Source organism: Schistocerca serialis, chromosome 6, assembly GCF_023864345.2.
Source record: "Schistocerca serialis cubense isolate TAMUIC-IGC-003099 chromosome 6, iqSchSeri2.2, whole genome shotgun sequence".
NCBI lineage: Eukaryota > Metazoa > Arthropoda > Insecta > Orthoptera > Acrididae > Schistocerca > Schistocerca serialis.
Window position 1 is genome coordinate 152446236 of NC_064643.1, and position 17280 is coordinate 152463515.

At 42.4% G+C, this 17280-nt stretch overlaps 1 protein-coding gene across 1 annotated transcript in view; it reads right to left on the reverse strand.

Moving 5' to 3' along the window:
* The window catches only part of LOC126484706 (prisilkin-39-like), an 88366-nt gene that overhangs the window by 55095 nt on the left and 15991 nt on the right, over positions 1 to 17280 (reverse strand). Inside the window, exon 2 of the mRNA XM_050108302.1 lies at positions 2881 to 3484. Within this exon, the coding sequence (XP_049964259.1) occupies positions 2881 to 3484 (604 nt within the window). The remainder of the gene's footprint in view (positions 1 to 2880; positions 3485 to 17280) is intronic.

The window sequence follows — 17280 nt, forward strand, 5'->3', positions numbered from 1 at the left end:
GTGGCGTCACTTTTCACGAAAGTGCCTCTTCAAGACTCCTTGGCACTTTTAACCCAGCACTTTGAACCACAAACAGTCAGCCTCTTCGAACACGCACTAACAACCACATACTTTCAGTGCAACGGGGAATTCTTCCAGCAGATCGACGGTGTGGCGATGGGCTCCCCATTGGCTCCTGCGATTGCAAACCTCTGTATGGAACATTTCGAGGAGATGGCCCTTCAAACTGCCAGACAGAAACCGAAGCACTTCTTCCGCTATGTCGACGACACTTTTGTCGTGTGGGGACATGGCAAACAGGCACTAGATGAGTTTCTTGAACACCTCAACAGCATCCATCTGAACATAAAATTTGCTATGGAAATGGAAGAAAATGGATGCCTCCCCTTCCTTGATATTTGAATTAAGAGGAAGGCAGATGGATCACTAGGCCATGCAGTGCATAGGATGAAGACACATACGGATCTATACTTTCATGCAACAAGCTGCCACCATCCAGCACAAAGACAAACAGTACTGACCACCCTGGTACATAGGGCGAGCGCCGTCTGCGACAAAGACAGCCTACCATCTGAGCTGCAACATCTGGGAGAGGTCTTCCAACAAAATGGCTACGGTAGAACGCTGATTAACAGGGTGCTTAAAAGAAAGAAAGAAGCAGTGAGAACCCAAGACGAAAATAATGAAGTCGAAGAAGAAGATAAACGACTCGCTTTCCTTCCGTACGTGGGTCCGCTCCCGGCCAAAATTGCACGACTTCTGGGAAAATACGAGATCAAAACCATTCTCCGACCACCACCGAATACGAGGGAGCTCCTAGGTTCTGCCAAAGACGCGCTGGACCTTAACACACCAGGAGTATACAGTATACCATGCGAATGCGGAAAGCAATACATTGGGCAAACACAGCGCTGCATATCTAAACGCTGCAAAGAACATATCAGATGTGTGCGACTAGGCCACATAGAAAAATCAGCCATAGCAGAACACAGCATCAATGAAGAACACACCTTCAACTTCGAAAACACGAAGGTACTGTGCCGATCATCTGTCTTTTGGGAAAGCGTGATCAAAGAATCCATAGAAATAAGGAATTACGAGAATCGGGTCAACAGAGACGAGGGATACCAACTCAGCGCAGCATGGAACCCGGCGATAGCTGCAATCCGTCGGGAGTACGCCAGTCACTGTCCTCCGCCGCGGACGCAAACAGAATGCTTACACCGAGAACCGAACGCGGGCGCCGGGGGCGACCGCCATCCCCACCACCGCGCCCACGCCGCTGGTCCACCGCAGCCACCCGAGGTCCAGTGGAGGGGGGTGACCGCGCATATAAATAGCCCGCTCTCCGCGAATCTCGACACTTCGCCAGAAGATGGGTAGTATGACACTTCCCATAACGTCGCGAGGTATCAACGCTACCACCCGGCTGGAGACCCGAGAAACCTTCATCAGCCACTCTTTCTGGCTCCCTTCCACAATTCGTACTACTTGTCCTGTGCTACGGGTTTATCAGGGCGTTTCATTGGCATACCTTCTTCTGTCTAGAAGATTACAGCATGTATTTTCTACTTGCCATATGGTGCAATGATATACTGTGCTTGATTTTTGGTGTAATAACTACAACCACGTCACACTCTTTATATATTGCTATAAAAATTGTTGCTGGTATTATAGCTCATTTTCTTCCTGAATTAACACTTTTATTATCATGTTTTCTAGTGTCTCACCATATATGGCGATGAACGGCGCACACGATGTACTCTTTTGAGCTTACTTTACGTTTGTAAGACCCATGTTCTTAATTATCAGTATACTGCCCAAATCACAACCTCACACTCTTCTCACTCCTAAAAATCCTGGAGTGTGTTTTAAGCTTTTACATGTTTTACATAGGATTCATTATAGTATTTTGTATAGTGTTTTATATATATGTGTTTTACATTTTGATGTTGTAATCAGTGATGTCTCCGTGTATGTTTCATGCTGTGTTATCTTTGTACTTCAAACAACTTGACCATGACATTGTGATCAAATTTTACTCTTTGTTGACTATCCTTAGACGGTTTAATATCTTCATTGTAGTAATTAGCACCCGAATTTCACACAGTTATTGTTTTTAGAATTGTTCTGCTTGAATGCAAGTATGTACCTGGAATTTCGAAAAATCTATGGTATGTAATGCCGGATTCATAAGTGCATATTTCACGTATCGTCTTATAAATGTGGTTTTCCTAATGGCTTTACAGGTCATGTTGTTCACAGTAATTTAATGCTTCTTTGATTTTGTACAGTACTGTGAACATGGCCCTGTACTCAAACTGGACAGTAAATACACTGCATTAAAGTCAGTATTTCTGTTATGCGTTCTCTATGTCATGTGTATGCCGATATTTATTTGAGGAATGATTAGTTATTCTGGAGTGCACAGCTAAACACATATTTTATAGCTTTACAATGGTCACAGTGTGATACATATTAAAAATAAGAATAAACACATTGGTGTGTTGCACATTTGAGTTTCTGCCCTTCATCTTCTTCCACATGGAGAACAAAATGATATCTTCCCAATTTTCAAATGAGTGTTTAGTTCGACAGAAACAAAAGTAAACGAAATGGAGAGGTGGTTATTTATGGAAATACTTGTTTTAAAGTGATTCAGCAAATTATTGGAAATTAGAAATATAGTTAAGAAAAGTGAAAAGTCTGTCCAAGAAACAAAGTGTCTTATAAGATGTACCTGTTTTTGTGTTGTTCCTTATAACATAAAACTAATAAGCAATTCTGACCTTAAAAATACTTTCAAAGGAGGGGTTGGACTTTCTAATGGCTACTTTGTTACAGTTTTAACGGTAAAAACACTCTGATGTCTTTTCTTACCTCCTTGATATGAGGTGGGTAGAGGTGCAGTGTATGTGGAAGGTAGGTTATATTGGCCATAGTCCAGAGGAACTGCAGCTTCGTTCACTGTTAACAACTGCCCATATGAGTCATATGCTGGATCGTTAATCTCGACGTTAACAGCAGGAAGGCCCGTGCCACCATATCCTATCCCACCAAATCCGATATCACCAAACTGGGGATACTGCAGAGGCAAAGTCCCATACGGCTCATATGCTGGAATGTTGATCTCGACATCATAAGAAAGGCCTGTGCCACCATAACCTGGAGAACCATATCCTGGACTAAGATATCCTAGACCACCAAACTGCTGTTGACCATTTCCGAGGCCATCATATACTGGATTAACATAGTCCTTGCCACTGTAACCTGGAGAGCCATATCCTGTACTAGGATATCCTACACCACCAAACTGCTGTTGACCATATCCCACGCCATGATATACTGGACTAACACAGTCCTTGCCTCCGTACCCCAAAGCACTGTATCCCAGGTTAAAAGAGTCCTGACCACGAAATCCCAGACCACCATATTGCTGACCCAAGCCACTATATCCCAAAGCACCAGGCGCGTAACCATCCACCTGCAACACAATCATCACAAAATTTAGGCTTACTATTCTGCAACTGATAATAATATTTAATGTAATGCCATGCTGTAATGACAGGTAGGCCATGGTTATTTTTAAGAGCAGCAGATGTGTTCATATATGCCTACTTACTTAGCTGCCAGTCAGTACCTGTGAGGCCAGGATGACACCACATGAAATCTTAGATGTTGACAGTGCCAGTCACCTTACAAATAACGTTTTCAACATGAACAAAGATTTAGTTTAATAGTATTCGCTTTGTTCCCAGCGTAAATTAGGCTATTCTTTCTGTTATCCATTGTAATAATGAAGCAATACAAATTCTACATCTACGTTTATATCTGTACAAAACCACAATGAAGTGCATAGCCGTGGATATATCATATCCCACAACATTTCTTCCTGTTCCATTGACTGCAGATCTTGGTCTAGTGGCTAGATTTGCTGCCACTGGATAACGGGGTCCCGGTTCGATTCCCGGCCGGGTTGGGGATTTTCTCTGCCTGAGGACTGGTTGTTTGTGTTGTCCTCTTAATTTCATCATCATCACCACCATTCGTGACAGTGGCTGGATTAGACTGAGTAAAAAATTTGACAGTGTAATGACTGGGACTTTGTACAGGCGCTGATGGCCATGAAGTTGAGCGCCCCACAAACCAAACGTCATTATCATCATCCTGTTCCATTAACATATGAGGTATACTGGAAGACTGTACAGCAGATGGAGGTCAAATATAATGGAGTGTAGTTTTATGGGTCGTTTTGGCTACCCCTGTTGTAGATAGTTTCGTCTCCTAGAAGCATAAGATATTCAACTACATCTCGTCAGTTTTCCTTATGACGATCTCTTCCTCACTATCTGCAGTGCTTTACTTCCAGTCCATGCCGCGCGGGGATAGCCGAGCGGTCTAGCCGCTGCAGTCATGGACTGTGCGGCTGGTCCCGGCGGAGGTTCGAGTCCTCCCTCAGGCATGGGTGTGTGTGTTTGTCCTTAGGATAATTTAGGTTAATAGTGTGTAAGCTTCGCGACCGATGACCTTAGCAGTTAAGTCCCATAAGATTTCACACACACACATTTCCAGTGCATATTGAGTTATAAACTGTATACTCAATTCATTTACCCTCCTCAATACCTTGTAATGTTTTCCGTTAGCAGGCTGTAGGACATCTTCGGCTACTCACATTTTATATCCTCCACTACATCCATAGTGGCATACAGCACTTCAGTTATTTTGTAAATGTTGCTGTTATTCTGCCAAAGTACAAAGCAAGCAATTTATGTGTCGATATTCCACAAACCACATTGAGATTCACGGTAATAAATACATTCTGTGATATTAACATTAGGGCTGCTTCCCGTTCTTGCCGTTCCAGCTGCGTATAGAGAATGGGAAAAATGCTCATATGCCCTTGTGCTTTCTGCAAATAGTTCATAATCTTATCTTTTAAATGCCTACAGGATCGAAAGCTTAAGGAGCAGTAGTGTACTCCTAGATTCGTTATTTAGAGTTGTTTCTTCAAACTACATGAATGGGCTTTTGCATGATACTTGGCGTCGAACTTCAGGCGTTTTCCAGTTCCTAATCGTCATTGTTTCAATGTTAATGATAAGAAACATGCCATCATTTGGCGTTCATTATGTAATTTTAAAATGCCGTGTCTGTGTATTTAGTATTAACAACGTTGTAGGATGTTTAAACCGAATGATATGTTAACTTACTGCTTTGTAGACTGATTGCATTTTCACTGTACCTTATCAAAGAAACGAAGTCTCAAACAAGTTTTATCTAGAGTTCTGCCTGTATGATGGTTACAGAAATGGAAACTTATGTTATTATATGACAGATTCCATACTTGGCTTTATGATATAATACTCATAGGACGCTATCATTTTGGATTAGAAAAGTACATAATATTACATTTCTGTTCATTTACAGCAAGCTGGCAGTCTGTTTTGGATGTGACTGGATGACCGTGCGGCCTTTTCTGTAAAACATTTCTCTACGGGGAGGTGCAACATGTCGATTGTCATGGACAAGGCCGTGCTCTCCGTGATACCTCACTGTCAACTCAGAATGTGTTCTAAAATTCCGCAAGAGATGGAACTAAAATATACCGGATCGTAATTTTGTGGATCACTTCAGCCATCTCTATGGTAGTCGTGTGTGACCAGTGATTTCTTCCAGTTGGGTACAGTTTTTTGTTCAAGTTTTCTACAGGATATTATAATGTAGTTAAAGACGGCTAAACCAACCTCACATTCTTTAACGAGTGTTTGGAGAGAGTTCTCATAATGTGTTGGTGCTCTGCACTTGATGAGAGATGTTTTATTCAACAGTAAAGGGGTCATAAGATTATTCATCAGTGTCACAAGTTACCAAAGTAAACTTTCACGTTATATATAAAATTCCAAGTATGGAATCTATATCTTTACCTACGACACTGCACTCTAAACACACCAGCTCTTCGGTCATGAACTTGGAGTAGTAATACTTCAGATGCAATGCTCACGATTGCTAAAGATATGAGCTGTTCACGAAGCCTAAAGCAAATCTTTTCTAATAACATATTTCGACCATTAAAAGATTTCGCACACAACAGCATTTAGGACTTACACGTGCACATGTATCAAACATAAGTGGTTTTATGACTTTCTGTCGCACTTAAATGCCAGCAAAATTTTGAAAATTGTAATGGAAATCAGGGAACAGATAATCCTATGCAACTCCTTATCGAACACTGGGTGCAGACGGAATTCTGAAAACTGCTTCCAGTGAAATTTGCGGCCAGGAAAGGACCACGAAAAGTGCACTAATCCCCTCATTCGAACTCTGCAACTTTCTCGCCAGCTAAAAGGGACGATGGTCTTACATGATACACGGATGAAGAAAATTGGAGGCACTCGGACAAGACTTACAATGCCAAATATTTTACTATCAGAAGTGATCGAAAATTATCTTACTTTCTGTCAGATGCAGTAACAATTCGCTTTACTTACGACACCATAATCACAAACTACAATGAAAAACATAGAAATCGAATTACGGAATTCATATTTTAATTATCGTATCCTTTCTGCACGACAAAGCACACATGAAAATACATATAAAGTAAATTATGATCCATATCTGTGGATAAGCAAATGGTACATGTAGGGGGACTCTCATAAGATGCCGTTCCGTAGCAAACGAAAGACAGTTACAAACGTGAATAGGTGACAAGAGGTGTACAAAAAGTGTCCTGCCAGTCACACAGCTACATGAGCACGTCCTCTATAACTGACTGAAAAACATGAAACCAATTTTGTTTGTAATTATAACTCTACAACTGCGTCTGCATCCACAGTGTGCAAATCGTTGAGAAGTGCATCGCAGGGAGTGAACCACACTGAGAAATTTATGAGAACTACATCCCAGTTCGATGCACGTATGAATCGCAGAACGTCTGTGTGTGCAGTATAATATTAGTCTAAAGTATTCTTAGCTTCATCACATGAAGCCTAGCTGCATCACATGAAACTGTCTCTTCAACCTAAATGCGATTTCTCACAATACTTTGCGTCTATCTCCTAATGCCTGGCATTTCGTGTTCTTTATCATCTCCGTAACACCATTCTACGGGTCAAACAGATCTGTGACCACCAGTGCTACTCCTAACTGTATACATTTAGTATCCTCTGTCAGTGCAGTTTGGTGCTGGAGCCACCAATTTGCTCTATATTCTAGGACTGGGCGGACGAGACTTTTCTAAGCAATCTCCCTTGTAGACCGATTGCATTTCATTATTCTACTAATAAACAGAAGCTGCCACTTGTTTTACGAACAACAGATCCTGTGTCATATGTAAATTGAAGGGGATCACTGCTGTCAGCTGCAGCAGAACATTACGTGGAGTAGGTGGTGACGTCCGAAAACGTGTGTCAGACTGGGCTTCGAACGCGAGAGCTCCTGCTCACTATGCAGGTGCGTTAACCACAGCACCATTCGGCGTTATCGAACTTGCAAGGACTATATCGGTACCCCCCACGGCTGATCCACATTCCTACAGGTCGCCACCCATGCGCAGTGTCTGTCCATTTTTTCATTGTTCGCTACTCTGAGATTCCCACAGGAGACTGGACGTATTTGTGCACCCGCAGTGAAGAAGGTGATTCATTCTCCAGCTAGGCGTACCAAATGACACACATGAAAAAAATTTTCATAACCTCGGTTCTGAGAGTTTCGGAACCCGTACAGAAAATTGGAACAGAGATCAACATAACATAATTTCCGCCCTTTTTTTATTGCTCATGAAAACCACGCATTGCTTGTTGTACCACCATGCAGCGAGACCTTCAGAGATGATGGTCCTGATTGCTGTACGCATCCCTGCCTCTAAAACCCACTATCACGTCCTCTTGCACTGAAGTATGCCGTATTCGTCGTATCATACTATCCACAAGTTCATCAAGGCACTGTTCGTCCAGATTGTCCCACTCCTCGACGGCGATTCGGTGTAAATCGCTCAGAGTGGTTCCTGTGCCACGTCGTCCGTAAACAGCCGTTTTCAATATACCCCAAGAATGTCCGATAGGGTTCATGTCTGGAGAACATGCTGGCCACTCTAGTAGAGCGATGTCGTTATCCTGAAGGAAGTTATTCACGTGATGTGCTCGGTGGGGGCGTGAATTGTATTCCATGAAGACGAATGCCTCGCCAACCTTTATGGTTGCACTATTGGTCGGAGGATGGCATTCACGTATCGTACAGCCGTGAAGAGATGGAAAGAATTCATAGAGGAGTTGTATGCCGGAACACCTCTTTCGGAGGAAGTAATAGGAAGAGAAGAGCAAGTAGACGAAGATGACATGGGAGATGACATTATGCAAGAAGAATTTGACAGAGCTCTAAAAGATCTACGGGACAACAAAGCAACGGGTATTGATGAAATCCCCGCAGAACTAGTAAAGAATGCTGGTGACTGCACGAAATGATGCTGCTTAAACTTATTAGGTCCATCTATAACACAGGAGAGACGCAGACAGACTTCCAGAAATGTATCATCGTTCCTATAGCAAAGAAGGCACCAGATACAAAATGTGAACAGTACCGAACTCTAAGCCTAGTATCAACTGCATCAAAAATCCTCATAAAAATAGTTCTGAAGAGAATTGAAGAGAAGGTGGAGGATATGCTGATTGAAGATCATTTTGGTTTCAGAAGGGGATTGGGAACAAGAGAGGTGATTCTGGCACTGAGACACGTTATCGAATAGCATTTACAGAAAAATAAACCGACTCATATCGTCTCTGTAGACACGGAGAAGGCATTTGATAACGTTATCTGGCAAGAGATGTTCAGAGTGCTGAGGGAAAGTGGAATAAATTACAAAGACATCCGTGTGATACTCAGTTTCCATAAGAATGAGGTGGCAATGTTTAGGAACTGTCTCCAGGAACAAGAAGCAAATCTTAGAAAAGGGGTAAGAGGTGCTCTTTCTCTTCTTATATTCATTGCTTACATCCAGGTAGTTATAGACCAAGTTCGAGAAACTACAGAGGTGGGGATCAAAATTATTGGGCAGAAGATAGACATGCAACGTTATGTAGACGATATTGCTATAGTCACGGAGACAAAAGAACATCTAGAGGAAGTCCTCAGAACAATGGAAAAAATTCTATGCAATCAGTATGGAATGATAATAAACAATAAAAAGACTAAAGTGATGGTATGCAGTACAGGAGCAGAATATGAAACTCTGAGAGTGAGAATTGGAAGAGAGGAGCTGGAAGTGATACAGGAATTTACTTACCTCGGAAGCAAAATCACAAGGGATGGTAGGAACCGGAAAGAAAACTGCGAGCACAATACGAAAAGGCCAAAATTGCATTTAATCGGGGAAGGAACTTACTCACCAGCAACAACATCAGTCTGAAAATAGGGAAACGTCCCATGAAAGGTTTCGTTTGGAGTGTGGCCCTATACGGATGTGAAACTTGGACAATAGGAATAGAAGAGAGAAGACGGCTAGAGGCCCTGGAGATGTGGTGCTATAGAAGGATGATGAAGGTCAGTTGGAGAGACAAAGTAACAAATAAAGTGCTTAGAAGAGAACAGGAAACCAGATCTCTGTGGAGGCACATACAAACAAGAAGAGACAAACTTGTAGAGCACATCCTACGACACAACAACATCAAGGGAACGATAGCAGAAGGAGCTATTGAGGGACGGAATCGGCCGGGGCGACCAAGGGTATCATACATGCAACAGGTCATGAATGACGTTGGATGTAACACATACGTGGAAGTGAAGAGGAAGGCAGAGAGAAGAGAGCAATGGCGCTCTGCTGCAAACCAACCTCATGGTTGAACACTAAAAGAAGAACAACCGTTACGGCGCCTTCCATAACCACCAGCGGCATACGTCGGTCGCATGTAATGCCACCCCAAAACATCTGGTAATTTCCAACTTGCTACACTCGCTGGACATTGTGCCTAAGGCGTTCATCCTGACCGGGGTGCCTCCAAACACGTCTCTGACCGTTATGTAGTTGAAGGCATATTCGACACACATCGGTGAAGAGAACGTGATGCCAATCCAGAGCGGTCCATTTGGCATGTTGTTGGGCCCAACTATACCGCGATGCATGGTATCGTGTTTGCCAAGATTGACCTCGCCATGGACGTTGGGAATGAAGTTGTACTTTATACAGCCTACTGCCCACAGTTTAATTCGTAACACGATGTCCTGTGGCTGTACGAAAAGCATTCTTGAACATGGTGGCTCTGCTGTCAGTGTTCCTCCGAGACATAATTCTTATGTAGCGGTAATTCATTGCAGTAGTTGCCCCAGGGCTGCCTGAGCGAGGCATGACATCGACAGTTCCTGTCTCTCTGGATCTCCTCCATGTCCGAAAAACATCGCTTTGGTTCACTCCGAAACGCCTGGCCACTTCCCTTGTTGAGAGCCCTTCCTGGTAACAATGCGTACGCGGTCGAACCGCGGTATTTACTTCCTTCCTGATGGAATGACTAGAAATGATAGGCTGTTGGACCCCATCTAATAGGCGCTGCTCAAGGACGGTTGTTTACATTTTCGAGCGGGTTTAGTGACATCTCTGAACAATAAAAGGGACTGTGTCTGTGATACACAGCCTACACCCAACGTTTGTCTTCAGGAGTTCCTGAAACCGGCGTGGGGCATGAGCCGTGGTAAAGTTTGCTGTTTTGAAGAGCGCGCCGCAGCGCGTAGTGTAAAGCAGTCGCCCTCCGTTTCTGTCGTTGGCGCCGCTGTGCCAGTCGCAGCTTTCGTGTCTCTCTCTGGTGGGAAAGGGGAAAGGTAGCCTATTCACGTGCATTTAAGAGGCGATATGAGCTCGCTAGGCGACAAGTCTGGACAGTTGGTCAGTCGGGGTGAGGCTAGGTCAGTCTCGCGTCACCAGTTTCTGGTCTGTCTCTCGTTCGCATTTGTGTGGCAGTTAGTGTCTGTGTGTCGTCGGAGTGCGAGTATGTCTGTCGTTTGGATCAAACTTTAAGCCAGACAATGAGAGTTTTGACACTCCGCCAGTAACAGAACTCATCTAGCGATCGCCCTGTCGGCATCTGAGTATGCGCGTAAGGCCGCCAGTCTGCTCGAGTTGCTCGGGCAACGGTCATTGGCGGTTGGATCGGTCGATTGGTCGATCGCGCACTGAGACAGGAGATGACTTGTCCGCCTTGAGCGTCGGCGCATGTGAGGTCCCCACGTGAGTCCAGTGGGCCGCGCCGTATAGAAAGGGGTAGTGGCTTCGCGCTTGACACGAGAGCGACAGGAGTGAAACCACGACATCGGGCTGGCCGGGGCGAGCTGCGACGCCGTGAGACGGGAGATCGGCGCGCCTTCCTGCGTCCGTTGAAGCATCTGGCAGCGGACGGTTCGGGAGAGCGTTGGGGGTGCTGCGCAAGGTCTTCGCCAGAAATCGCAGTTTATTAGAAGTTAATTGATTGCAGATATGTTTTTTCATTTACTTGTTAAATTCTACTTGTTTTCTTGGTGAGGTGACCAGCCGTTGTTGTGGGGTCTTCCCACCATTCTTCTCCGTTTGCTCACCCGCGGGAAGGTGGTTATTTGTGAATTGGGTGGTCCGTTTTTCCCTTGTGGGCTTGGGGAGGGTTAGAGCAATCTGCGGTTCGGGTTTTCAGTAATCCCCCTGTCAATCTGCTGTACGTTAATAGCTGCCTCTGTCGTGTTTGTCGGATTCGGTGTTAACGAATTTATTGCTTGAAGTGCAACTGCCGAATTCCTGAAATATGTTTTGAACTTTGGAAACTTTGATATTATTGCCTATGATATTAAGAGGCGGTATCTGTGTACTGTAGAGCATCTTAACTATTGTTTGGCCAGCCTTGTAAAATTTTATATAAGATTGCATTTAATGGGCTTTATTTGAATGATCATTTTAGTATATAAAGTTGCCACCCTTTCACCGTAAGACTTTTCTTAGAAGTTAAAATCAAGTTCCACTTTCGGTGGCAAGGTTAATATTTTAATTGTTAGTGTTCTGTACCATTTCCGTCCCTCCTAAAAATGGCTCTGAGCACTATGGGACTTAACATCTATGGTCATCAGTCCCCTAGAACTTAGAACTACTTAAGCCTAACTAACCTAAGGACATCACACAACACCCAGCCATCACGAGGCAGAGAAAATCCCTGACCCCGCCGGGAATCGAACCCGGGAACCCGGGCGTGGGAAGCGAGAACGTCCCTCCTACAGGGGGTGCATAGTTTGTGTGCTACTGTAAACTGTTAAAACTCTTAGTTTAAAGTTATCTGGTGTGTTGCACTTTTTCACCAGTGCAGTCTTTCAGAGGCTGTTGTGAGCGGTCGTAACCACGGACGTGTCAAAAGGGAGCGGCAAGGTTCTTTGCCCGAAAGCTCATACAGTCAAAACATATGTTTGTAAAAGAAAGGTAGTGGACCTACTTTTCAGCTATATGAGTAGAAGTTATCTTCTTTTGCTCCAGAAACACGGGGAGAAAGTGGAGAAGTGAAGCATCTCCTCGGCTACACACGGAATTTGTGAGGCTTTGATTAGCAGGACCTCTACTTCAAGAGAATCAACTACGACAACCGGATTAAAAGGAAGAGGTAGATACGTCAGATGTACCTTCGGGTGAAAAATCTCATGAAATGTTTTGCCTCAGCGTCGACAACAAGGAGCGAGCCAGCAGCTTCATAGCATCCTAAAACAACAGGCAAACCGTACTTCAGTTTGTTCCCAGTCTACAGGATGCAGAGCATTGGAACAAAAAGGAGAAGGTAAAGGAACTACAAATTTGCAAAATCTTGAAATTAAGTGAGTGATAAATTACGGCGTTGTTAAGGGCAACAATTTGCAAAATCTTGAAATTAAGTGAGTGATAAATTACGGCGTTGTTAAGGGCAACAAGGATTAAACATTAGGAGAACCTGTAAGCGAACAGATTCGTTAAGTAGAAAGCGAAGAGAAATATTGGAACAGTTCACCGAATCTGAGGACAAGCCATACTTACAGAATTGTGGTACAAGTATTGCGGCAACTTCAAGTAAATTTAAGTGTCAAATAATCAACGTCGAGACGCGAATAAATCTGTGTTTTAATTACGATGGACTAATTCTCGGCGGATTTGGAGGAGAAGAATTTTCTGATGGCTTCGGAGAAGAAGATTTCGAATCTTGAGTACATCGGGGAGGCAGTAGTAGCTGAGAAACGTTGGATGTGTGCTGCCGCACTACACGGTGCAGTCCACCTGTCGCTGTGTTCGAAGCATCTGTACTGTACGAGTCAGTGGAAGACAGCGCGGGGCATCGCCACTTACACGCGGTTACATCGGCTGCACGACGAGAGAGTCCAGTTCTTCGGAAAGTGTGGGCTGTTCAGAAATTACAGAAATCCTCTTTGGCAACATTTTTTCCTGTAGACAGCGACACAGTGTACAATATTATGTTTAAGAAAACAGGGCAGGAGTAGAGGGTACATAATAGAAAATATTCGCGTTGTATGTCAATCATTACTAGAAGAATGGCCGCAGAGGCTCCAGAACACGTTACAGGATTTTTTGGAAAATAGTCTGAAAAAAGACTTCTAATTTTAAGAAGTAGATGCATCAAATAAACTTGCTGGCACTAACAAGGGACTATCTGACGAAGCAGAGTCTAAAGGTAACGAACTGTCTGTGAAGGTAGAAAATACTACAGAAGAACTAAAATTAGAGATAACAGAATCCATCAAACAGTAAGTAGAAGCTAAATGAATTAATATCGCAAGTACTTTGACCAAGTTGCCTCGGGAGTTGAATGATGAGATCAAGATCCACTGCAATTTAGTTCGTGAGAAGAGGAAATCTCACAAGCGAACGAGCGTTTAACTGCTTCAGAACAGTTCAAAAAATTTAGAGAAATAGTTAACACACCTGAAACGCTATCTAATTTGGAGGAAAGATCATAGAAATCTGTAAGTTCTATAACAGAACAGATAGTAGTATCGCTTAATACAAACACTCTTTATAACGAAGGTGCTGAATGTTGGTCACCCTATGTTAAACTTTATAGCATTAAACAAACAAATGCCGATACACCAATGTATTGTTTGCAAGAGAGTTTTCAAGATATGGCTAGACGACGTCGTCTATTAACTCATAATGGTCCAGAATTTTAGCATTAATTTTAAGGCGTTCTTGGCTTGGGAAGGATTGTGATACATACTATACCCAAATATAGTCCACACACCAATCCTAGTGACGTGTTATGAAAGTATTAGGAATTTGAAGTAATCCATGATTATTTACCACATATGTCGATAGGGTTAACTCCAACAGAAATTACAAATAAAATCTTTATAGGATAGCCATTGTAAAAATTGTTTACATGGCCGAATTCACCTGCAATTGATTTGGAAAAGTTGCAAGGGTGGTGCAAGAAAATCTGATTACACAGGCACGAAAGAGTGAGAACTTTTAACCATAAGACTATTACACAAAACTTTCAAATAAATAATTTGCTATTAGTCCAATGGGGTCTAGTGACTGTTTAGATGAAGCATACCCAAGAAGCAGATGAGGTGTAGGAGAGAAAAAGGGTAGGCAGATTCCGTAGGAGAAATGGCTTATACCGTGGTCAGATTAATCTGTGGGAGGAATGACCTGTACCATTTAGTGTAGCCAGGAGAGTGGTGAGGTTAGACGGATCCATAGAGGAGATAGTCTATACCTGGGTCAGAGAAATCCATTGAGGGAATGACATGTATAACTTTTTTTTTATTTTTTTTAGGGAAATAAGTTTGAACCCACATCTATAATGGTATAGGTGATTGAAACAGTCCCTGCCCTTGAAAGAAGTGTAAGTGCAGTGAATGCAGAAGTATGGAGCCATATAATGACTGGTGGTAATGAAATAAAAATTTCTACCAACTAGTTCTATAACCGAATAGGCTTACCTTACAATAGAGAAGAAAATGAATGGAGCACTAATGTTACACGCTTGTTGACTAGAGTCTGTATTGAAATTTGACTCTAGAGACCGAATTGTAAGCTTATACCCAACAAGCAACTAATCAGGTAGTAATAATCTGAGACAAAGGTAACTAACTACGTGCATATACAAGAAGTAAATAAGAAACTCCCAAGTATACTGGCTTTAAAGAAATTTGTTATTAAATAAATGGGTAAATGTAATAACTGCGAGTAAGTTGACCTGATACACACACACACACACACACACACACAAATGGTTCAAGTGGCTCTGAGCACTATGGGATTTAACATCTGAGGCCATCAGTCCCCTAGAACTTAGAACTACTTAAACCTAACTAACCTAAGGACATCACACACATCAATGCCCGAGGCAGGATTCGAACCAGCGACCGTAGCGGTCGCGCAGCTCCAGACTGTAGCGCCTAGAACCGCTCGGCCACTTCGGCCGGCACACACACACACGCACACACACACACACACACACACACACACACACACACACACATGCGCATATACGTATTAAAGTGATATCTTTCTGTATAGATAGATCGTTCATTGCAGGACATCTTCTTGCACTGCACAGGATATGAAGTAAATAAGAGCAAGATACACTAAGTAGACTAACACCGTTCAGTACAATTTACTTGAAACGAAACCACAAAACTGAAAATACTTCTAATTAAAAACGAAGTTTTATTCGTTTATAAAGAAAGAAATGATAGACAGTTGTATTATAATGAGAAATAATTTTTTTTTTTTTTTTTTTTTTTTTTTTGAGATTGTGAAAGGTCCCGACATATTTCCTATAAGTAGGGTATATGGAGTGTTAAATGCCTTCAGACAAACGACATTTCACACTCCTTATATAGTACAAGCAAGATGATCGTGACAGAACAATATTGTGGTGTAAGTCGCGGAATATATACTGTGTGCGAGCATCTGTTTCTGCAAGTGCAGACATTTAACGGGAGCCGTAGAACACGAGAAAACGCTAATGTGTGACGACAAATAAATGGCTTTACCTGCCGTGGGCGGGGCATTTTACGCTTTCATGTCACAGCTTTGTTGTGACTTGACTGTCAATGAGCAACCACACTCCCCAAAATTGAAAACAAAGACAAGATTGTTTTATGAGCAATGAAAGGTGGCTACACTGAGTCACAGTGACAGAGATTGCGCCAAAGAGTATTATTCAGCCGCCTCCACTGGCAGTTCTTGTCGAGAAGTCGTGGTGGGTTGTAGTAGTTCAGAAGTTGCCGTGGGCAGTGCTTGTTGAGAGTATGTCGATAGCTGTACTAGTTGAGGCCGTGTCGTGTGCAGTTGTTCTGATGGGCTAGACAGCAGATGTTGTTCGAATGGGGATGTTATAATGATCACAGTGTATTTTTCGTCAATATATATGAAGGAAATAAAAATTTTTTGTATTTCAAATTTCCTAAATAACAATGCCTCTTGGTCACAGGTTCAGTCAACAAAGCATCTGGCTTGTGTTCATGTATTAGAGTGTAATTCTGGTTTCTATGTGCAGTCATAGTATTTCTGGTTTTTTAATTACTTCATTGTGAATGGCGTTTAAAGCATCTTGTCGAATTCAGGAAGAACCGTGCCAGATGTGTACGTTGAATCACACTTCCACACACAGAACATTTACACTTGTGTTTTGTTGTTTCGCAGCTTTAATAGTTGCTGGGGACTTAATTAATTAATTGTGTTAACGGAAGTTTCCTTTCATTCTTTGTTGTTATTCTATGCAGTCAGATTGTGTACTAATACTACTCAGGGCCAACCGGTTACGAGACTTCGTAACCGGACATACAGCTACTAAAATTATTTTTATTGTACTTAAATAAGCCCCCATGCACGTGGCGACCGCTGCTTCGGATCGACCCTTGGAATTCTTTTGATAGTAAAAATAGCAGACAGTAGTATTGTTGTAGTAATTTGTAGTTTAGAAATTGTAGTCTATATTGCATGTGTAGATTTGGTAATGAACATTTGTAGTTGTCTTATCTTTCTTCTAATGGTATTTTTGCAGAATTTAATTTTTGATATCTTGTATACTGGTTTGACAATTTTGTGCAATTATGAAGATTTCAATTGTTCGTTAATCGTATTTGTCAGGAAGCATTTCGTGTGAATGTTATTGTTGGTGATAAAGTGTCATATTGTGTGTAATTTTCGTATAGTGACGAGTTTAGTATGTTTTGTAAATGATTACGCGATCGATGAAATAGGCATAAATGATGGATAGGGAGAATGACGAAAATGCCAACACAGGAGAACAGTATGATGAATAATGAAGTAGAAAACAATTTAATAAG